At 41.7% G+C, this 22,416-nt stretch overlaps 2 protein-coding genes and 1 pseudogene across 4 annotated transcripts in view; 2 read left to right on the top strand and 1 right to left on the bottom strand.

The window, feature by feature from the left end:
* The window catches only part of GTF3A (general transcription factor IIIA), a 14,024-nt gene extending 8,394 nt beyond the window's left edge, over positions 1-5,630 (top strand). Inside the window, exons 6-10 of the mRNA XM_036298955.1 lie at positions 1,168-1,241; positions 2,555-2,635; positions 3,451-3,680; positions 4,956-5,015; positions 5,256-5,630. Of these exons, the coding sequence (XP_036154848.1) occupies positions 1,168-1,241; positions 2,555-2,635; positions 3,451-3,680; positions 4,956-5,015; positions 5,256-5,420 (610 nt within the window). The 3' untranslated portion in view covers positions 5,421-5,630. The remainder of the gene's footprint in view (positions 1-1,167; positions 1,242-2,554; positions 2,636-3,450; positions 3,681-4,955; positions 5,016-5,255) is intronic.
* Positions 4,872-22,416, bottom strand: MTIF3 (mitochondrial translational initiation factor 3). 3 transcript variants are annotated; one of them, XR_004965916.1, is made up of 5 exons: positions 22,231-22,416; positions 9,850-10,313; positions 6,935-7,092; positions 5,411-5,878; positions 4,872-5,313 (listed from the first exon to the last, which is right to left on the bottom strand). XR_004965916.1 is itself a non-coding variant. In XM_036298452.1 (4 exons), exons 2-4 carry the CDS (start codon positions 10,310-10,312, stop codon positions 5,660-5,662), a joined length of 840 nt encoding a protein of 279 aa, XP_036154345.1. In that variant the 5' UTR covers position 10,313; positions 22,231-22,416; the 3' UTR covers positions 4,872-5,659. The 3 variants fall into 3 exon arrangements, 2 of the variants coding, with proteins under 2 accessions (XP_036154345.1, XP_036154346.1); XM_036298452.1 differs by having other exon boundaries at positions 4,872-5,878; XM_036298453.1 differs by lacking the exon at positions 22,231-22,416 and adding an exon at positions 21,353-21,503 and having other exon boundaries at positions 4,872-5,878.
* Positions 22,124-22,416, top strand: part of LOC118650563 — a 51,396-nt pseudogene continuing 51,103 nt past the window's right edge.

Below are 22,416 nucleotides of genomic sequence, written 5' to 3'. Positions count from 1 at the left end.
TATTTGTTAATATTTTTCTGTTACCATGTAGATTGTACGCCCCTTTATATTTTGGGCTATGCCAGAAGTTCAATTTTGCTTTTTTCTCTAAAAGAAATATTTAATATACTTCAGAATACTTTGTGAGATTAGTACAATTGTGGTTAAGCTTGAAGAGAAGATTAATAAATGACTTATCTATTCAAATAGAGCCTGTTCAATAATATGACATGTCATTATGAAGACCCTAGCTATTCTTTTCCTAAAAAACAAAAGCAGTGTGGCTTAGCCTGCATTAAAGAGGGTTTCGTGGGGAAGAAGAAAGAGTGACAGGAAACAGTAGAATAGATGTGCCAAGGGCATTGAGGAATCCGCCTGCCTGCACAGATGGTCACTCTTGAAGAGCATGGACTCTGGGCACTGCTGTGCTGGCGCAGCCTTCCTCCGCTCACACAGGGCTGCCCTTTGCCTGGGCGCTGCTGCCGGCACAGTGCTTCAGGTCTGCTGCTTCTGGTGCTGCTGGTGGCAGTGACGCCGAAATGGCATGTCCTTTTCATTGCTCACCAGCGGCTGTGAAGCTATGGCTGTGTTTTTACACCATTCCCATGCAGCACTGTTGGAAAAACTAGATAGAAATGATTTGGAATGGTTTAAATGTTGACCTAAGCCATCTTTTTTGTAACCATGAAAACACGGAGTATATTTTCAGAAGTATAAAGATAGAAGTGTTTAATTTGAGCCCTAGCTGATTTGGCTTAGTGGATAAAGCATCGGCCTGCAGACTGAAGGGTCCTGGGTTTGATTCCGCTCAAGGGCACATGCCCGGGTTGCAGGCTCGATCACCAGTAAGGGGCGTGCAGGAGGCAGCCAATCAATGATTCTCATCATTGATGTTTCTAGCTCTCTCCCCCTTTCCCTTCCTCACTGAAATAAAAAAACATATTTTTTTAAAAGTGTTTAATTTGATCACGGAAGCTAAAAAATGTAATGTGACATTTTTCTGTTTGTTTTGCTCCAAGTTTGGTCAGGTAATTTGAATTTTAACTATGAGAGGGTCTCATTTATATGACTGGTTTGGTTGTGGGAAGAGGAGACTTTGGTTGGAGAAATAGGACAAAATACTATTTACCCTAAGTGGAGTTCTCTATGAAAACAGACTGGCTGATACTTGCTGTCTTGTTAACCCAGGTGCACTCATGAAGGCTGCGGGAAACACTTTGCTTCACCCAGCAGGCTGAAGAGACACGGGAAGGTCCATGAGGGTGCGTACGTGGTTCTTTGTAGTATTCACTTTACTAACACACCAACACATAGGATGAATGTGTATAAGTCTTTGAGTACTTGCTGCTTTCTACTCTATTCCATGATCCTACTGAGCAACTTAGAACTAGGCAGGGCACCATTCTGCTTGTTCAGGTTTTATACTCTTGACCAGAGAGGTGCTGTGTGCTGTGTCCATTCTTCCCCTCCGCTGTCACTGTTCTAAGTCCATATTGTATTGTTCAGAACAAGGGCCTGGTTGTGCTGTCTTGTGATAGGCAGGTGCTCCAGCCAAGATGTTGCTTCTTCATAGTAGTTTTTAACCCCATCTACTTATTTCCTGTGTCACTCTTCTCCTAGGAGCGCTCAAAGGGTTTAGAAAATAGTTTGGAGTTTTCGGAGCAATCAGATTGGAACTTTTTTTTTTAAAAGACTTGATTAAACTGACTACTTGACTCTGTTATGTTTCCATATAGGATTTTTGATATCTATATTCCAACTTCCCAAGCCCTAGACTTTATGGGATTTTTTTTTTTTTAAACAAGAGAGTGATAGGCAGCCTCATTCTTTTGTTTCTATCTGTTATTTAGTTGGGTAAAACTCAGGGGAGCTGTTACATTGACTGATTAATCCAATTCTGGTGCTTTACGAAATGTCAGTTTTTGTTCATAGTCTTTTTCTCTGGTTATTCTGGTTTTTCTTCCTTAGCTGTACCCTGCTTCTTTTTTTGCCATATGAAACTTACAAGATGGTAAGACTAGAGGAAGCCGGGGTGGGCATATAACTGCTGAGATTTAGTGTTGGTGTTTTGCCAAGGACAAAGGACCACCTTTTTTGCTGAGGAAAAAGAGAGGCTAGCATAAGGCAGGGAGGGTGGAGGGGCCATGAGCCATGGAGGTGGGGGAAACTAAAGCAGCTGGGCGTCCACGTGCAGTAGAGTCCGCGTACTGAGAACATCAGGAAAGGGAAAGAAGTCGGCTAAGCTCGTATCCTACATGCAGTACCTTGATGAAGTCTGCTAAGCTCATATGTCCATTCTTCCTTATGATAGTCTGCTGAGCTCATATCCTACATGAAGTACCCTGATGAAGTCTGCTAAGCTCGTATCCTACATGAAGTACCCTGATATGTAACTGTTTGGTTTCACTGTAAAATACAACCTCAGTTTTTACTGTCACCTCGTGAGACTAACAGAATAGAATACTATTGGAAGGTAGAAGAAACATTACATATGCATGTAGGTTTCCTTTTTAATTTTGATTGATGTTTACACTGAATATTCATAAAAGGCAACACACCTATCTTTTTTTAATAGGCTATAAATGTCAAAAAGAATGTTCCTTTGTGGCAAAAACATGGACAGAGCTCCTGAAACATGTGAGAGAAACCCATAAAGGTAAGGCAGCCTGTCTGGTGTGGCTCAGCAGTTGAGCATCAGCCTATGCACCAGGAGGTCACCGGTTCCATTCCGGGTCAGGGCACATGCCCGGTTTCGAAGCAAGCTCAATCCCCAGTAGGGGGCATGCAGGAGGCAGCCTACTGATGATGTTTCTCTCTTACTGATGTTTCTATCTCTTTATCTCTCTTCCTTCCTCTCTCTCTAAAAAGGAAAAAAAAGGGGGGGGGGTAAGGTACACATGAATGGCTTGGTATAACCATTTACCCCTTTAGAACTGATTTAGTGCTTTTAAAGAGAGAAATATTAAATATGCACTTAAAAATAATAGATGTTTTGTGAGGAGCTATGCACTTCAGCTGTTTGGCAAATGAGAATAGAGACCTATGGTCCCAGGTTTAGGAAGAGCTATTCTGGGTCTCTCTGAGCTACTCTGCATATGTAGCACTTTAAAGGCTATCGCAAGTAAAGAATCTGGGGACGTACTGGTGTTCTGTGGGACAGTTTGGGAAAGAATGCCAGGTGTACTGAGAACAAGGAAGGAAACTGGTCTATTTTATTTTCTCCCTTTGCCCACAGCTACCTTGCTGAGACCCCTGCTCCTTGGCAAGAGTGACTTTATGTAATATAAGAACTTGGGAGACTTGAGAAAAATATTTAAGCAATAAAAACTGGAGTTAGTTTCCTCTGAAATTTCTGACCTATGTAAAATCATAAGGTTTTAGGTATTGAATATGCTATATAATTGGATATTAATGTTTTCTATGTGATAATATCTGGGAAAATTGATTAAAATTTTTTGTCTACTTTGTCAGAGAAAATAATATGTGAAGTATGCCAGAAAACATTTAAACGCAAAGATTATCTGAAGCAACATATGAAAACACATAACCCAGAAAGGGATGTGTGTCGATGTCCAAGAGAAGGCTGTGGTAGAACCTATACAACTGTGTTCAATCTCCAGAGCCATATTCTCTCCTTTCATGAGGAAAGGCGTCCGTTTGTGTGTGAACATGCTGGCTGCGGCAAAACTTTTGCCATGAAAGTAAGTACTCACTCTCACAGGTGCAGTCCTTCCAGGGTAAGGCTTCCCGCCAGGTTCCTAGGAGCCCTGGGTTCCAGGATGGTGCCCCAGGGCCTGCAGTGGGAAGGCGGGTGAAGAGGCCTCCAAGACCTTCCATTCTTGCTTAACCGGAGTGGCTCTGAGCTAAGTCTGCTGTACAGCCAGATCTCCCTATGCCACGTGGTTCTCATAGTGTGGCCCTGGCCTGGGAGTACTAACATCACCTGAAAACTTGCAAAAAATGCCTATCCACATGCCCTACTCTAGACCTGCTGAATCAGAAACTTGGGGGTCAGGGGCCCAGGAATGCTTTTTCACAAACCCTCTAGGTCAGCAGTCGCCAACCAATGGTCCACAAACCACTGGTGGTCTGTGAGGTCCGAAAGGTTGGCGACTGCTGGTTTAAGGAAACCTTTGGAGCAGTGGTTGCCATCCGGTGGTCTGCGGACCACTGGTGGTCTGTGAGGTCTGAAAGGTTGGCGACCGCTGATCTAGGTGATTCTCATGTGGGCTATATTTGTGAACCAGTGGCTGATGGTACCAAATGCTTATTCATAAGAGTATGCTGATATTTTAGGTATCCTTTTAGGCTGCTAACACTTAGGAGACACCCTTTTAGACCACAATCATGCAGGGATTGAGAAGGGAAGTGAGGGACTATAGAACTTGGGAATCTATCTAGTGTATATCTTGGTATGATTCTAGGAGGTTGGGAACATGACACTAAATGGAGGGGCCTGTGCGGTTTTGCAGACTCTCACTCTGGTTGGTGCACTTACAAGCACTTAAACCATGAATTACAATGAAGACTGAAGTGAGAAATGAGGCTGGTTCAGCATAAGTCTGAACCATTACAACACAACTCGGAGCTGCTGGTGGTTGGCATTATCATCAAGAACAGCAAGACTTTGGCCAGATACTCCATTGGTTTGGGGATGCTGTGGACATAGCTTCAGTTAAACCAACTTCCTTTAGTTTGGAACTGGTTTTCCCCAACCTCTTACTTATGAAGAGCTAAGAAGCCACAGGAGATCGAGATTATAAATTCCTAACCTGGGTTATTAGAAGAGGCGGTGATCTCAGTCTAGGACTTGAGGAAGAATCCTCGTGGCCTCCTTGTAGGTAGAGGCCACACCCCTCAACAGAACATAACAGAAAGAAGCTGACTATTCATTTAAATAATTCAGGAGTTTTTATGTTAATAGGTACCAAATGGCAATGTTTTAAAAATAGAACATTTTCTTTCTTTCATTGCAGCAGAGTCTCACTAGGCATGCTGTTGTGCATGACCCTGACAAAAAGAAAATGAAGCTCAAAGTAAGTTGAGACGACTTAGGCAAGCTCTTTTTAAAACATGAACTGCTGATTGAAGCCAGATGCAATCTACTTAGAATATTTTTGACTCTCATTACTATGTGAGTCTGCACCACTATTGAAAGCAATTGGATGGATTTATTTTCTTATAAAGGAGTGTTGTGTACCTATCAGGGTGTACAACTATTGTAAAATTCAGGTAATTTTTATTTTGAATTCTAATTGTTTTCCTTGTTTCCAAAGGTAAAACAGGCTCGTGGAAAACGGAGTTTGTCCTCCCGTCTCAGTGGATACATTCCTCCTAAAGGGAAACAAGAACACAGCTTATCTTTGCCTAAAACTGGAGAGTTGCTGAATTGCACTGAGGACAAAGTGCTCTCAACAGTTGCGGTACTTACCCTCAGCTAAACATCCAATTGTTCTCCACAGACCAGCCAGCTCAGTTACAGGCAGACCTTACTGGTGGTTCCAGACCACTGCAATAAAACATGTAGTGCAATAAAGCAAGTTGAAATGCCTTTGCTTGTGGAGGAGGGTCTTGCCTTTGATTTTTGGGGGAAAATGCAACATCTGTAAAACACTGTAAAGTGAAGCACAATAAAACGAGGTATTCCTGTATTTTCTCTCAGAAGCACATTTTTCTTTAATCACTGATGCAGAATATCTGATTTTTTGTCGTTTCCATTTTCTTTGTTTAAAGGGTTTCCTTCCTGGGTCTCTTGACTTTGTCTATATGCAATTTCTTCCTTTTCGCTCAAATGACGAAGAACACATATTACAGCTTTTCCTCCTTTAACAGGTTGTGGCCTGGATGAGAAGGTTGCTATTCCAGGCATAGTCTGGAGGATTTGATTAAATAGCTCCTCCTAAGAAGGGAAAACAGCCAAAGTTTAACTTAAAACCAGTGTTTTGATTTTCTAATACCCAATTCTTGAATTGCTATTCAAGTGATTAGCTAAATCATGTCCAGTTAAGCTGATTGAAACCTGTACAGTAACCAGGAAGTTATACAAACTCCATGTAACTAAACTAAGGCACTAAAGAAATCTCTACTCTGTCAATGCTCTGAGGGGCTATGTTTGGCCCCAAGCTATGTCTTCTTGCAAAACCAAGTATAAAGCAGTGGGTTTGGGTATTGGCAGAGTATCAACCTATCCCCCAGATTGTTAGCCCAGTGCAGTTTCCAACACTCACTCACAGTCACTTGGGGCATTAGAAAAATACACTGGTTCTAGAGATTCTGGGTCAGTTGGTTGGGGACCTAGCTTAAGTGATTCTAACGTGGAACTAGGGCTGACCACCACTGGGCTGATGCTGCCTTTTAGCTGATAACTAACTCTAACAGCGAAATAGAGCCCGAGCCGATTTTGCTCAGTGGCTAGAGCATCAGCCTGCGGACCAAAGGGTCCCGGGTTTGATTCCAGGTTCGTGCAGGAGGCAACCAATCAATGTGTTTCTCTCACGTCGATGTTTCTCTCCCACTCTCCCTAAAAATCAATGGAAAAATATCCTTGGGTGAGGATTAACTAAAAAAGAAAGCAAAATAGATATGCCATAAACTTATCCTGGATTGTAAACAGATACACACTTTCTTGAAGACAATTTGCCTTTAAATATGATGCTTCTTATAGGCATTTATAAAGAGGAAACAAACTTTAAAAAATGAATATAAAGTTTCTAGTTTTCCTATTTAAATGTTAGATATTCTACAATTCATAAAATAGGGTAATATAGCCTTTAAATTATGATGTAGAATGTTTTCACATGGCAAAATATGCTACAATGGAAAATGTAATGTATATACAGTATGCTTGCATTTTGAAAAACAAACTGGAAAGCTATTATCACTAATAGAATTACTGTTACTTTGTTTTTACATTTAGATCAGCAAACAAAAAACAGTTACTACTGTTTTTACTTACCATTTTATTTTCTGGCTCTTCTGCATTCTTTGCTTTCTTTATAGTAACTTGAACTTTATACTTTTTCTCAATCCACTGTTGAATCTGTTTACTCTTTGTGTCCAAATCATGTTGTCCGATATTTGAAGAAAAAATTAGTTCCTTTGTCAGAGTAGGTCCTAGTTTGAAACAGTGAGACTTGGTGCTAGGACCATTTATTACCCTGTTATTAGACTAACCTCACCACATATACTTCAGAAAATCTTAGGTTGCCACAGCAGCCCTAACAGTCCTCTCACCTGACTAGTTTCACAGACCATTAAACACTTTTTAAAAATAGGAGTCTGACATACAGGTACCATTTTTTTTGTCTGTCAAGGGCATTTAAATATAAAATGTCTCCATTTATTGTCATCATTTGATGAAAGAACATGAAAAGAATGGTCCTTTAAAGGGAACAAGCTTAACTTTATAGTAAACTTAATTATTGTTTTTCTTTTGGGTGTGGATCCATCTGGGAAATACTATTCTCATCTTATTCTTCTGTGATACCCTCCTAGCTACAGTGGAATCATCCAGACTGTATCCTGCATTCATTCATTCAATCTACTTTGGAAATCGCAATTATTAGAAAACTAGAGGCCCAGTGCATGAAATTCATGCATGGGTAGGGTCCCTAGGCCTGGCTGGCAATTAGGGCTGATTGGGGCCTTCTGGCTGCCAGTTGGGGCCTTCCTTCATTCTGCGCCGCCCTGTGGTGGTCAGCACCCGTCATAGCGAGCGATCAAATTCCCGGTCTCCCAGTCGAACTCCCAAGGGGACCAATTTGCATATAAGGCATATAATTTTACAGGGAAGGAACAGCCTACTCATTAAAGGCATTCGGACAATTGAGAGTTTTCATATGGGAGGAAAAGTTAGGTTTTAACCCATACAAAAATCTCCCCATATGTACTATCTTAATGTAGGAAAAAAACACTTTAATACAAATAGGAGAAAAGAATGGATATGTTTATGACCTCGACAGGGGGTGAAAAATCTAACTAGGATAAGGTTTTTGCTTCATACAGAACAGAGGTTCCTATAAATCAGGAAGAAAAACCATCAAAGACAGAAAAAAGGAATATGAATAGGCAATTTGTAGAAGAGGAAACTCAAATGGTGAAAGGAACTACAAATTAAAACAGGATATGGCTTCTCACCCATAAGCATGACAAAAATTAGAGTCTGACAGTACCGAGTGTGGGTGAGAATGGACAGAAATGTTCACATACTGCATGCTGATTTGCCCCATAGGAATTGAGCATGCACAAGGAGATACTGATACATGCCTAGAATCATTGTTTGTAATAATGAAAACTAGAAGCAAGCCCAATGGCCAGGGAAGTGGACTAACAAAGCTATAGTACATGCTTATGATGAAATGTCACTTGGTAACTATATTTAGCTATAGCTATTATATAAACATCTTGAAAACAATAGTGTGCCCTTTATAATTTTATGCATACAAAATTATTCTATATACTGTTTGTGACTGTATCTGTAATGAGTTTAACAACATGGACTGGATCTACACCCCGAGTCCATGAGAGTGAGTGGGGGCCTTTGGAGAAGAAGGATGGAACAGGAGAAGGGAGCACAGGACTTCAACTTTTCTGTAATGTTTTGTTTAAGAAATCTGAAGTATGACAATGTTAATGCTTATTTTGTATGATAAGAGTTGTTTATTTTTCTGCTTCTAATTTCCAAAATAAAGGTAATTCTAAAAAAGAGTTCTTTTATTAACACCTTCTTGCTTCCTTAAAGCTATAATCAGTTGGTCCTAGTTTCCTATCAGGACAAAGTCATGGCTTTGACAATCTCTGAACACAGAGAGGTGTCTTCTCCAGCTTGTCAATTTTTTTTCATAGACATAGTTTGATGACCTTATGCTCCTCGTTGGCCTCTTTTGAAAATTTGTTTTCCAGTCAGCATCCTTGTTAAACATTGCGGACAGATCACGAGAATTCTCGTGTTTTCTGTTCTAAGGCTTATGGCCAACCACGAGAATTCTTTAAAAAGATATTAGCTTGTAAGAACATGTAATAACTTCAAAATGCAATGGGTATTTAATTTTAAAGCGTGCCTTTAACATTTATGTAAAACATTTTTTGTACTCGTTCAATAGAAACTTATCTGGCCTCTGGGTATAGCTAGCAATAAAACTACGGGTCCGCAACATGTTAAGTATGGTGTTACAAACTGAGCCACAGACTACGTGTGACTTTAAGACACACAACCTCACTGGGACTTAGTCTTCTGACCCCTACTCCAGTGCCTTTTCCATTGAACAACCTTTCATACTGATCAGTAATAATTAAAAGTCATGAAAAACCCACATTAATGCCTTGTAAGGTGATTGGCAAAATATGTAAACGAGTGTTACTACCAGTATTGTAACAAAATACTCAGGCATAGATGCTCTGTGAATCACTTCTGAGTTTAAAAAGTGCCTCTGGGGAATTAGCCAAACACCTCCACGTTGAGATGAGATTTTTTTTTTTTTTTTTTAAAGGAGGGTAAATGAGTGGCTCAGGAGAGGAATAGGAACTTGAAATCCATCTCTTCTGAGTCTCATTACATTACACCCATCAGTTACTCTGCCTGCCTGGGCATTAGGAGACAAAGCTAAGAGCAAAGGGAAAAGATTTCCTATTATTTTGGTGGTGTTTACCTTGTTTTTCCTCATTTTACATAGGTTATAAAAAGGTGATCGACACAGGATACAAGGGAAATTTAAAAAGGAACAGAAATGAGGGATGAAAAAGGCATTGGAAACAGTGGTGAAACTGAATTTTCGTTTTTCAACCCACAGTCACAGGCATTGTAGCAAACGCCCAATTGAAACTGCTGATTATAGTCTTAAGGAGTTCAGGGGCAAAGAGCAAACTACCTACCAGTCTTAGGTCTGGCCTTTTCCCTCTCTCTCAGTCTCAGCCGCTCTTGGTGAATCTGTGTGCCTGTCATGAGCTGGTACTCGGGAGGGTCTGTGCTGGGCTTCCTTTTCACAAGTCGCAGATCTCGCTCGTCCATAAGTCGAATCACGTCTGCTCGGTGCATGTTCCCCAAATCATTGCCCTTCTCATCAAATACATGAATGATTCGCTCACTGATTTTTCTTCCAATGTTACTAAAATCAGTTTCATTATTTTTTCTCTTTTTTCTTTCATGCTGGGAGTCTTCAACAGTACTAAAAGCTTTTGCATGAATTAGATAGGACAGTCTTGGGACAGAAGCAGGAAGGGGCAATTGTGCTAGTGCCATCTTTTGCACGATGTATTTACCCAAACATCTTCTAAGACAGTTATTTTCAGTCCTTATGGTTTGTAATATTATTGACTTTAGAAACACAGCAGCCATCCTAAAAAGTAGGGAGAACAGTTGATTAAAATTAAATCATTTGTTCTTGTGGTTTGATATTGTGGTACAAGGAGGGTGTGTGTGTGAGGCTGTGGAAACTATGTCATCTGTGAATGTTTTGGATCTGTGTATAGAAAATTTACACAAATAATATGGACCATCAGGTGACCATGTTCACACTCATGGTAGTACTGTCCCCAATATGTTATTGTTAGAATAAATCATATTTGCACAGTGCACTTTTCTTCACTAAATAGTATTTCAGTTGATTCTATTTCCCATGGATCTTGTAGTGCCAACTTCAAAAGCAAAATCTGAAGGATTTATTTGGGAGGAAGCAGTATATAAAATATTTGGTGATTCATAAACACCAAGTCATAAACATTTTTGTCTTTTTTTTTTTTTTAATTTTTTTTTAAAAAATATATTTTATTGATTTTTTACAGAGAGGAAGGGAGAGAGATAGAGAGTTAGAAACATCGATGAGAGAGAAACATCGATCAGCTGCCTCCTGCACATCTCCCACTGGGGATGTGCCCGCAACCCAGGTACATGCCCTTAACCGGAATCGAACCTGGGACCCTTCAGTCCGCAGGCCGACGCTCTATCCACTGAGCCAAACCGGTTTTGGCATGTCTTTTTTTAAAATATATTTTTATTGATTTCAGAGAGGGAGAGAGATAGAAACATCAATGATGAGAGACAATCATTAGCTGGAATCACATGCGCAGTACTGGAGATGGAGCCTATAACCTGGGCATGTGCCCTGACCAGGAATTGAACCGTGACCTCCTGGTTCATAGGTCGATGCTCAACCACTGAGTCACAACAGCCAGGCCAATTCATAAACGTTTAATACATTTAACAATTTGGCAATATATTTGATGGTACATAAAATATAACAGCACTATTATGGGAAAGTGGGCTCTTCATGAGGAAAGCTGACCCACTAGAACAGTGGTTCTCAACCTTGGCTGCACATTAGAATCACCTGGGAATCTTTTTAAAATCCTGATTTCTGGGCCTCATTCTCCGGAAATTCTGTTTCTTTGTTACTAATGTTGTGGCCCCACCCCATAACAAATATTTATTTCCATTTAATAAATTGCTGTATAAGTTTCAATACTAGTTAATTTTTGGCTTTAGATCAGCAAAGTTGAAGATGTACACACTCCTTCAAAATAAGCTTTTAGTAAATAAAATTATAAATACAAAGTAAAGAAAAATGTGTTATTAAATTTGAACTGCAAATATCCACAGAAACTCAAATAATTACAAAAGCTTTTATTGGGACATTTTTGAAACATTCACAGAAAGAATAGTATAATAAGACCTAATCACCCATCATTACCACTATGTGGCCAAGCTTGTTTCATCTCTACCCTCAACTATTCCTGTCCCCACCCATCCATGAACTATTTCAAAGTAAATCTTATCTCATCAGTACATACTTCAGTTTGTCATCTCTAAGAAGTAAGGTCTTTTGTACTTTTTAAAATAACCACAATAACATTATCCCAACTAATAAACATCCCTTTATATAATTAGACATCCAGTTTTCAGATTTCCCTAATAGTATTATAATTCTGCTTGTATACATTTCATTTACAGTTTGGTAACATGAGAGCCTGGCCACAGGTGTTATAATTTAAACAATGACTAAAATTCATTTCAACAAATTAAATATGCAAAAATCTACTTTTAAAAAAAAGATAATTTGCCATAACTATATGTGACTATTACCCTGACTTCTTACTTTGAAAATGGTAAAGAACTAAGCATGTATCCTATCTTTTTAGGAAAAACTAGAAATATCTCTAGCTGATGAAGAAAAGCTCTTCTTCAGAAGAGAATGCTGTCTAATAAATGGAGAAGTAAAAATAATTTGAAAACCACCATTTTGCCACTGCCAATCAAATCTCTGATTCAGAGAAGGATGGATACAAAAATTATCAGGTAAAAGGCTGGTGAGGAAATAAGGTATACAAGTGGTGCCAAAGGGTGACCCTAAGATGACTTCTAAATTGAAATGGGAAAAACATACTCTGGTTGTCACCTGATAACCAAAGGTCAAATTCAACATCCTGACAGTGGGACGACGTGATATCCTAGCACACAGCTCCAGGTATGACTTGGCTCCTGTAGGCACCGTCTGTGAAGCAGTCCTGCCAAAGGTTAACCTGAACCCAGCCCAACCTCCAGACTTAGTTTTCCGTTTCCAAGTAATACCAGGGCCAGACTCAGAGCAGAACAAATTAAACCACAGAAAGCAATCAGACAAATCTAGAGTGTGAGACAAGACAGCTGGCATGATGTCTTAAAAAAAGTTAGTGTCTTTGGGAAAGAAAGGGTTGGGGGAGGCTATTGAATGAAAGGACTAAGGAGACATAATTGTAAAATGCAGTGTGTTTGAACAAAAGCAACTAAAAAGACAATGGAATAATAAAAACTGTTTGAATAATTAAAAAAATAAAAAAGAATAAAAAGACATTGGAATAAAGGGAAAATCCGAATATAGCCTAGATTCATGATGGATTATACTCTCAGGAAAGTACTGTTAATACTTAGGTGTGAAAATATCATTCTTAGGAAATGAATGCTGGAGTATTTAGGGTAGAGTCTCATGACTTCTGCCATTTACTTTGAAATGGTTCAGCAGGAAATATAGCAATTATGGCAACAGTTGCTAAATCTAGTTTATGGGTGTTTAGTTATTAGTTTTTTCACTTTATGTATGTTTTTCATAATTAAAAAGTTTCTTAAAAAAAAAGAATCAACAGCCTATGGAGTGGAAAAAATTCACTAGTCGTGCCAACAGTTAAAAGTTAACATGTCTATTTTAGAGCAGAAACAGGAAGTCTACCAGCATCGTCTGGGGATGCTTTTTCACAACACAAGGTGTTTCCTCCCTCCTCTACTGTTAAGAACTACTGGGTTAGGCTGCCCTCTAAAAAAAGATGACAAAAGAAAAAAAAAGTAAGTAATAAATATTGTAATGCAAGTGAGTTCAAGTACTTTAAGCTAGAATGTCTGGGATTACCCTTAACTTTTTTTTTAAAAATTAAATCTTTATTGTTCAGATTACAGTTGTTCCTCTTTTTTCACCCCATAGCTCCCCTCCACCCAGTTCCCACCCCACCCTCTGCCCTTACCGCCCCCCCACTGTCCTCATCCATAGGTGCACGATTTTTGTCCAGTCTCTTCCTGCATCCCCCCCTGCATCCCCCCCCCCAAGAATAGTCAGTCCATTCCCTTTCTATGCCCCTGATTCTATTATAATCCCCAGTTTATTCTGTTCATCAGATTATTTATTCACTTGATTTTTAGATTCACTTGTTGATGTGTATTTGTTGTTCATAATTTGTATCTGTACCTTTTTCTTCTTCTTCCTCTTCATAAAGGATACCTTTCAGCATTTCATTTAATACTAGTTTGGTGGTGATGAACTCCTTTAGCTTTTCCTTATCTGTGAAGCTCTTTATCTGACCTTCAATTCTGAATGATAGCTTTGCTGGATAAAGTAATCTTGGTTGTAGGTTCTTGGTATTCATCACTTTGAATATTTCTTGCCACTCCCTTCTGGTCTGCAAAGTTTCTGTTGAGAAATCAGCTGACAGTCGTATGGGTATTCCCTTGTAGGTAACTGACTGTCTTTCTCTTGCTGCTCTTAAGATTCTCTCTTTGTCTTTTGCTCTTGGCATTTTAATGATGATGTGTCTTGGTGTGGTCCTCTTTGGGTTCCTTTTGTTTGGGGTTCTCTGTGCTTCCTGGACTTGTAAGTCTATTTCTTTCACCAGGCAGGGGAAGTTTTCTGTCATTATTTCTTCAATATCTTGCTCTCTCTCTTCTTCTGGCACCCCTATAATTCTGATGTTGGTACGCCTGAGGTTGTCCCAGAGGCTCTTTACACTATCTTCATATTTTTGGATTCTCTTTTCTTTGTGCTTTTCCGGTTGGGTGTTTTTTGCTTTTTCGTATTTCAGATCTTTGACTTGATTCTTGTGATCCTCTAGTCTGCTGTTAGAAGTCTGTATAATATTCTTTATTTCAGTCAGTGTATGCTTAATTTCTAGTTGGTCCTTTTTCACAACCTCGAGGGTCTCACTAGACTTATTGAGGATCTCATTAAATTTATCGGCGGTCTCACTAGATTTCTTGAGTGTCTCACTAAGTTTATCGGCGGTTTCTAGAAAGTTCTTGAAAAACCTTAAAAGTGTGGTTTTGAACTCTATATCCAGTCGTTTGCTTTCTTCCGTTTCTGCCATTTGTGTCCTATTTCTTTGTCTCCGCATTTTTTGTGCTTCGCTGTGTTGATAGGGTGGCTTTGTGTGCTAGGTGTCCTATAGGGCCTAGTGGCTCAGCCTCCCCAGTTACCTGAGGTGGACACTCTTGGTGCACCCCCTTGTGGGCTTTGTGCACAGTCTTGTTGTAGTTAAGCCTTGATTGTTTTAGGTATCACTGGGAGTAATTGACCTCCAGGCCAATTGTCTGTGAGAATCAGCTGTGTCTGCAGTGGGAGAACTTCTGTGCTGGAGACACCCTTCTGGGGCAAGACTTGCTTCAGTGGGGCTTTGGTGCTCACTGAGTCTGCCCCCTGAGTGTGTCCTTTATAGATCTGAGGAGTTGTAATCTGGACGATCCCACTCTGACCACTGGGTACACTGGCTCTTGGATCGCTAAGGAGGTGCTAATTTAGCCTCTGCCTGAGGTTACCCAGCAGGAGCTCAGCTGTGAAGGAATGCAAGCTGCTGTGGGGCCTTGGGCCAGCTGCAGTTGGTTAGGTAATTTTCAGATTGCAAAGGGCCAGGCCTTTCATATGCAAAAGCTGGCGCACAGTTTGGGCGGGGCTGGGTCCCAGGGGGATCAACAGGGCGGAGCAAGCAGCTATGGCTGCTCCTCAGTCCTGCCCTAAGAGGCCCCGCTTCTCATTGTCCCAGTAATCGCTGCAAGCACCTCTGAGAGAAAGCCGTCCACGAGGTCCGACAGATGCCAGACAGTCTAGCCCAGGGGTGGGCAAACTTTTTGACTCGAGGGCCACAATGGGTTCTTAAACTGGACCGGAGGGCTGGAACAAAAGCATGGATGGAGTGTTTCTGTGAACTAATATAAATTCAAAGTAAACATCATTACATAAAAGGGTCCGGTCTTTTTTTTCAATAGTTTTATTCATTTCAAACGGGCCGGATCTGGCCTGCGGGCCGTAGTTTGCCCACGGCTGCTCTAGGGCCTCCTGGGAGAAACAAAGTCAGCCACTTCCTGGGGCTACCCAGCAGGAGTTACAGAGAGATCTGCAGATGTCTGCTACTTATATTGGCCTTGGCAGTGCCCAGGCAAGGCCCAGCTGTGAAGCAAGGTAGGCTGGTGCTGGTGCTGGGCCTTTTATTGATAGGCCTGAGAAACACTGATGCCAGCTTCTGCTTGTTTGGGTTATTTTAGCAAAGTCTGAAGCCTGTGACAGGACAGGCCATTCATATGGAAAAGCTGCCTCGAACAGCTTGGTTGGGGCTGCAAATTGGATGGGATGGGGTCTCAGGGAATCATCAGGACAGAGTGAACAGTGTGGTCCATGCTGATGGAAACTCAGATATGGCTGCTGGTCTGCTCTGCACTGTGGGAGGTCCTAGCATAGGAACAATGACCCCTTTAAGCACCCCTGTCTTGGAGAAAGCCTCCCTAGTTCTAGCCCTGAAGCCAGCCAATCCAGCTCCTCCTCTTATGTCCCTGGATCCCTCAAAGCTGACGCCTGGCACTGGAGCTCAGAGGAAGTGCAACTGTGTAAATTCATGTGCTGGCCCTTTAAGAGGGACTGCATGGGACTCCAATAGGCTTCATGTCACTCAACCACAATCCCCGTTGGTTTTTACAGCCTAAAGTTATGGGGATTTCTTTTCCCAGCTCAGGAACCCTGGACTGGGAGTCTGGTGTGGGGCTGGGACCCCTTGCTTCTCATGGAAGGCCTCTGAAGCAGAGATATTGCCGGGAACCAATTCCAGCATGTCACAATTTCAAGAGTTTCATCAAAAGGTTGATGAAACCTGGGGACTCAACAGGGTTGAGTCACACATGTAGTCACCTGTTGGGAATGGCTAAAGGCATTTTCCCAAGCCTGAATAGGAAACTGACTGTGGCTGCCAGACAGTTAAAGGGCATCTTAATCTACATGTTATTGCCTCCTACTGGCCAAACACCTGAACAGCCGTAGGCTATTCCCCAAACTGACAATGCCTCTGTATCCTTTGAAACTTTACCCTTTGAAGTGTATTATCACCTTAGGACAAATTGTGTTAATTAAAGCAAGGGTCCTAGACGAGGAGGGAGTCTTCAGTTCCTTCAGCTGAAGGTCCTCTGACCCTCAATGCCTTTCAAAATTATATCTCATCTCCAGACTCTTTATCAGTCTCTGGATTCCTATGTCATCTACGCACAGCTTTTTCCAGATTCCTGAACCCTTCTTGAGGCTGGGACAAGAACCTCGGCAAGATATCCCTCTCAATTAAAAAAAAACAAAACAAAAACGCCATGCATTGGTGTTGGACTAGCCTGTTCCATGCCTCTGCCCTTCCTATGAGTCTCAAGTGTACTTTCTTCTTTACTTCTCTAGTTGTAGGACTTCCATTCAGCCAGTTTTCGGCCAGTTCTGAATGATGGTTCTGTATTTTGGTTGTAATTTTGATGTGGTTGTGGGAGGCGGTGAGTACTGGCATTTACCTATCCCACCATCTTCATTCTCCCCAAAAGCTAATTATCTTAAAATCAGTTACTTAAAGTGCATACTTTTTATAGTATGAGATATCTATGATTTTATGATTATTCAGACCTTAACGAAATCACACTGTGCTACATAATTTTGCATCTCCTAGTAGTTTTAAATTCAGTAGCTGACTCCACATTCTAAAAAGACACATGAAGTTTCCTTTTATTGATTTTTTACTTGAGATCAGATCAATGAAAAATTCCACATCCTCCAACCATTGGAGGATAAGATGACAAATGGCCCCAAAGCCCCTTTATTACTCTGTGCTGTACTCCCTCTCAGCAATTCCTGCTCCTTTCAGTCCCCATACCTCTTATTAGTCTCTTTGGCATCATCACTAACTTTCCTAGGATGAGGTTAAAAAAAAAAAAAAAAAAGGAAAGGTCAATTGCATTATTCAAAATGCACAGTAAGTCCTGGCCGGGTGGCTCAGTTGGTTGGAGCATCATCCCATACACCAAAATGCACAGTACACAGAGTAATTTTAATGTGTGATCCACATACTCTATAAGTAATTGAAATGATTTCAATATTAAGGCATAAAGTGGAAAAATTTTTTGAAATAAATGTGTGGCTACTTCCACACACTATGTATTTCAAGTGAGCTTAGGGCTGTGTTCTTTATATTTTCACATTAGTTTTCAGTTGTTTAAAATGAACAATATTCTTTAGAGGCCTATTTTCCCCAACTTTTATTGTAAAAATATTTAAACATACAGAAAAGTTGAAAGACTATACAGTGAGCATGCCAATACCTGTTCATCTAGATTCTACATGTTGCTTTCCTTGCTTTATCTATCTACCTATTTATTCCTTTTTCCATTTTATTTTTTAAAATATATTTGTACTGATTTCAGAGAGACAGGGAGAGGGGGAGAGGTAGAAACATCAATGACAGAGAATTAATGATCAGCTGCCTCCTGCACGCCCCCTACTGGGGATCGAGCCTGCAACCTGGGCATGTGCCCTTGAATGAATCGAATCCACAGGCTGACCCGCTATCCACTGAACCAAACCGGCTAGGGCTCCATTTTATTTGTTTTGATACATTTTAAAAGTAAGCTGCAGACATTGGTACACCTACCCTCAAAGACTTCAGCATGCATATCACTAACTAGAGTTCAGTATTTATGATTCTCTTTGTTTTCCCAGAGGCAAAATTTACATAAAATGAAATGTACAAATCTTAAACATTTCATTTGATTGAATAGTTTCGACAAGTACAAACACTTTGGAACCAAAACTTCTATCAACATATAGACTATTAACATCACCCCAGAAACTTCCTTTATGTTTCTTCCAAGTCAATCTCCATCCCTATCCAGATGCTACGATTATTCTGATTTTCCCCCCATCATAGTTTCTTCTACGATTTCATAAAAATGGAATCAAACAATATGTAATCTTTGTTGGGCGGCATCTCAGGATAATATTTTTAAGATTCATCCATGTTGCTGCATGTATCATTAGTTTGCTCCTTTTTATTTCTGACAAGTGTCCCAGTATATGTATATAACGTAATTTTTAAGTCCAGTTTCCAGATGATGAACACTTAGGCTGCTCTCAGTTTTTGGCTATTATAAATAAAGCTGCTATGAACGTTCTTGTATCCCCACCCCCAACAAAAAAGTGACCAAATGATTACTGCTCCAAAGGACAGCTGCATTCCCTTATACATTACTAGAGGCCCGGTGCACGAAATTCATGCATGGGAGGGGGGGGGTCCCCTCAGCCCAGCCTGCACCCTCTCCAACCCAGGACCCCTCGGGGGATGTCCGACTGCCGGTTTAAAAATCCCTCTCACAATCCTGGACCACTGGCTCCTAATTGCTCACCTGCCTGCCTGCCTGGTTGCCCCTAACTGCCTCCCCCTGCCAGCCTGATTGCCCCTCACTGCCTCTGCATGCCAGCCTGATCACCCCTAACTGCCCCCCAACCTCGCCAGCCTGGTCACCCCAACTGCCCCCCCGCCGACCTGGTCGCCCCACGCAGCCTGCCTGTTCAGTCATTGGTCATCCCTCACTAACCCCTCTGCCGGCCTGGTCACCTCACGCAGCCTGCTTGTTCAGTCGTTTGGTCCTCCCTCACTAATCACCCTGCCTGCCTGGTCATAGGCAGCCATCTTGTGAGGGTGTGAGAGCTAACTTGCATATTACCTCTTTATTATATAAGAAGATTCTGCATTACCTCTTTTCTTTGCAGGTACCCTTTGTGATCTGTTATTTTGCATTACCGTTTGCAGTACCTCTTTGGGAGGTACTGATAATGTATTTTTAAGGAAACTTCCTGGAATGCAATTTAAATACATGGTGTAGTAAATATAATCATGAGGGGTTGTAGGGAGTCCTGTCCTGTAAGAAATTAAATTGCTTATGTGTATTTTGAAAGCAAGTAGACTAAGGAGTGAAAATAACTTCTTTTATTTGTTCACTCACTGCTTTTCTTTCTTATATAGCTGAAATTCACAAGCTCATATTAACATCTGTTCTTTCCAGGGAGGATGACTGGATCAAAGGGACATAGACTCTAGTGGTTTAAATATTTGTGAAATTAACTTTGCAATTTCTATGACTTTAAAATTATTTCTCATACCTTCCAAAGGAGTTTCACAAAGTTCTTATTCCTGCCTGAAGACCTGCAAACTGTCCCATCTGCCCTGTTCCAGCCTGGGTTGTGCAGCCTCCATCCCAGAGGACTGCACCATGGTCACCAATCCTTCAGGTCATTTGTCCCTTGGCTCTGGTTTTGCTCTTCCATGAGGAGCACAAAGTACTCTTCATATTTAGGTTGACTGTTTAAGAGCTAAAACGATGATTTACAACAGTGGCAAAAAGCCATCGTATATCTTTGGCCAATTTCTCAACTCTTTGTTTTGTTAATCCTCTCCTGAAAATATTTTCTCCACTGCTTTCCAGAGAGAGTAGAAGGTAGGGAGGGAGGAGGAAGAGGAGAGAGAGAGATATCGGTGTGAGAATACCTGTGTGAGAGAGAGACACTGACTGACTGGTTGCCTTCTGCACACGCTCTGTGCGTACCCTACAGGGGAGGGGGTGAGGGGGCAGGGAATGAACCAGCAACCCAGGTACCTGCTCTTGTCCAGGAATCGAACCAGAGACCCTTAGGTCCACTGGCCAATATTCCAACCACTTTGCCACACAGGCCAGAATCAATTTCTTAACTTTTTAGCTATAAAAAATACTTCATTAGTTATTTTATTGAAATAATCTAATGACCAACCAAGAAATGTTTTCTAAAAAGCTTTTAAATCCAGAACTAAAGACTCAATTTTACCAATTGGATTTACTCCCATAAATCTTCTAAATAATCATCTCATCTTCCAGGACTCCATATCCAGAAACAAGCATCCTGGTCCATCCAGGGCCACATGTCATCTTTTCCACTCTGCTCTCCCACTTTCATAGCTAACCCAACACAAAGTCTCATCGGTTTTACATCCTAATACCACTCAAATCCACCCACTTCTCTCCATATCCAGGGCTACCGCCGTAGTTTAAGATACCATCCATCTCTTGTTTGGATTCCCATCAGTCTTCTAGACTCTTACACCACATTTGAATTCTGCAATTAGTGCTCCCCTCTGCATTGCTGTCACCACACCCAGTGCCCTCCCCACCTTAAAACTGCCCCTCGTGAGGCCAAAAGGCCCTTCCCACCTCTTCAATCTCATTTCATACCAAACATCCTTTTTGTCTAAGCCACACTAGGCCTTTCAGATTCTTTAAATCAAGCATGTCAAACTCAAAGGCTAACACAGGCCAAATAAATAAGGTTTAAGTTTAGGTGGGCCCCCAAAAAACAAAAGCTTCAATTTTCATAGAAACGTAGGTTTATTTTGATAGAGACATGCTGAATACAAAGGGCTGAAATAAATGAGTAATCGTTAACATAAAATAATAGAACACTGTAATAAAAATTAATACTTTTTCTTGAACAGTAACTTACCAGACACTGAATGACTGCACAAATAAGCATAACGCAAATAAACCTATTCTTCTTGTTCTCCGAAAGTGAAATATTTCCTGCTGCGCACACCAAACAAGTCAGTCCAACACTAATGACGTGGCAATTGCTGCTAAAATATTCGCTGCTAGTATTAGTGGAGAGAAATGGTGCGCCTGTGCGTAAGGCACGTAAGGGAAATGAATGCAACCAGATTATACTAATGTCATTAGCGAACGTTGTAGTTCGTTACTAACAATATTATTTATAACAGGATATTGTAAAAATTAAGTTATGAAATTTTTATTAAAACATTTCTTACATACCGTTATATTGGCTGGGCCCCAAAAATACTCATTGCGGGCGGCGAGTTTGACATGCTTGCTTTAAATGTCCTTCCCATTCCCTGGCTCAGGAAACCTCAGATCGCTGCTTAGTGCCATCTTTCTGAGCATTCTTCTGCTTGCCCCCCAGGCTTACCCAAACCTCCCCTACTCCGCCTCCCCCCACCCTCATTCGTTTGTTGAGCTCAACATGAAAGCCGAACATGAAATGCTTCCAGTATAGTTTATCTTTCCCAAACAGCATCTATCACAATTATAATTTTGTTATTATCGTATTACTGTTTCCTTCACTAGAAGGTGAGTTCCATGAAGCGGGGAAAGAATCTGATTTATCCTTCGCTGTATTGCGCTGGCACAATAAGTAGTAGTTGATTTCCCGCCACTCTTAGTCCTTTCTTAGGCCGAGGCCTTTCCTAACATGCACTGGGAACCGCGGCTTTTCTGCAAGAAAATTTATTTACTTCTTTCACCAGTCATGCCATGACGCCTGCTAAACGATAAGTGGGAGGAAAAGGAAATTCCACTATCACTTCGGCCCGCCCCAGCAGCTTCTGCTTGGCCAGCCCTTCCGGCCAGACGCAGAGCGCAGGTACGAACGCGGGAGTAGCGCTTCCCAGGGGCGCGCACTGGGTCACGGGCGTCAGAGACGACCACGCCCACCCCGGAGGGGCGTAGGGACGCACGCAGACGTGCACGTACGTGCGCCGAGATGGCGGGGCTGAATGTCTGAGGGACTGCAGGCCCGGCGCTGGGATGCACGGGCAGCAGCCAGGGGCCCAAGACGGCGTTACCCAACCCCGCCCTCGCGGCGGAGCCTGCGAGGCCTCTCCGCGCTCCGCCGGCAGCCTGGGTGCACTGACCTTCCGGGGACACGCCGAGCGCAGTGCCGCCGCCGCAGGGGTGGCCCTGAGACCGTCCTTCCGCCTCAGGTTCTCTGGGCCTCGCAGCGCCTACGCCCCTGGCTTTCCCTGCCGGCGGACCAAGGTCCGGCCAAAGCACGCGGGCCCCGTGGGGAGGCACCGTCGCCTTCCGTAGTGGGCGGGGCT

Source organism: Myotis myotis, unplaced genomic scaffold, assembly GCF_014108235.1.
Source record: "Myotis myotis isolate mMyoMyo1 unplaced genomic scaffold, mMyoMyo1.p scaffold_m19_p_3, whole genome shotgun sequence".
Lineage (NCBI taxonomy): Eukaryota > Metazoa > Chordata > Mammalia > Chiroptera > Vespertilionidae > Myotis > Myotis myotis.
This window is presented reverse-complemented; position numbering and strand designations above follow the sequence as displayed.

Bases quoted from the DNA above. Each gene is read 5' to 3' on its own strand.
- MTIF3 (XM_036298452.1), bottom strand. From the start codon at position 10,312: ATGGCTGCTGTGTTTCTAAAGTCAATAATATTACAAACCATAAGGACT. The intron at 7,093-9,849 runs GTAGGTAGTTTG...GTTTCAAACTAG, and splicing joins AAAGGCCAGACCTAAGACTG to GACCTACTCTGACAAAGGAA. The intron at 5,879-6,934 runs GTAAGTAAAAAC...TTCCCTTCTTAG, and splicing joins AAGAGCCAGAAAATAAAATG to GAGGAGCTATTTAATCAAAT.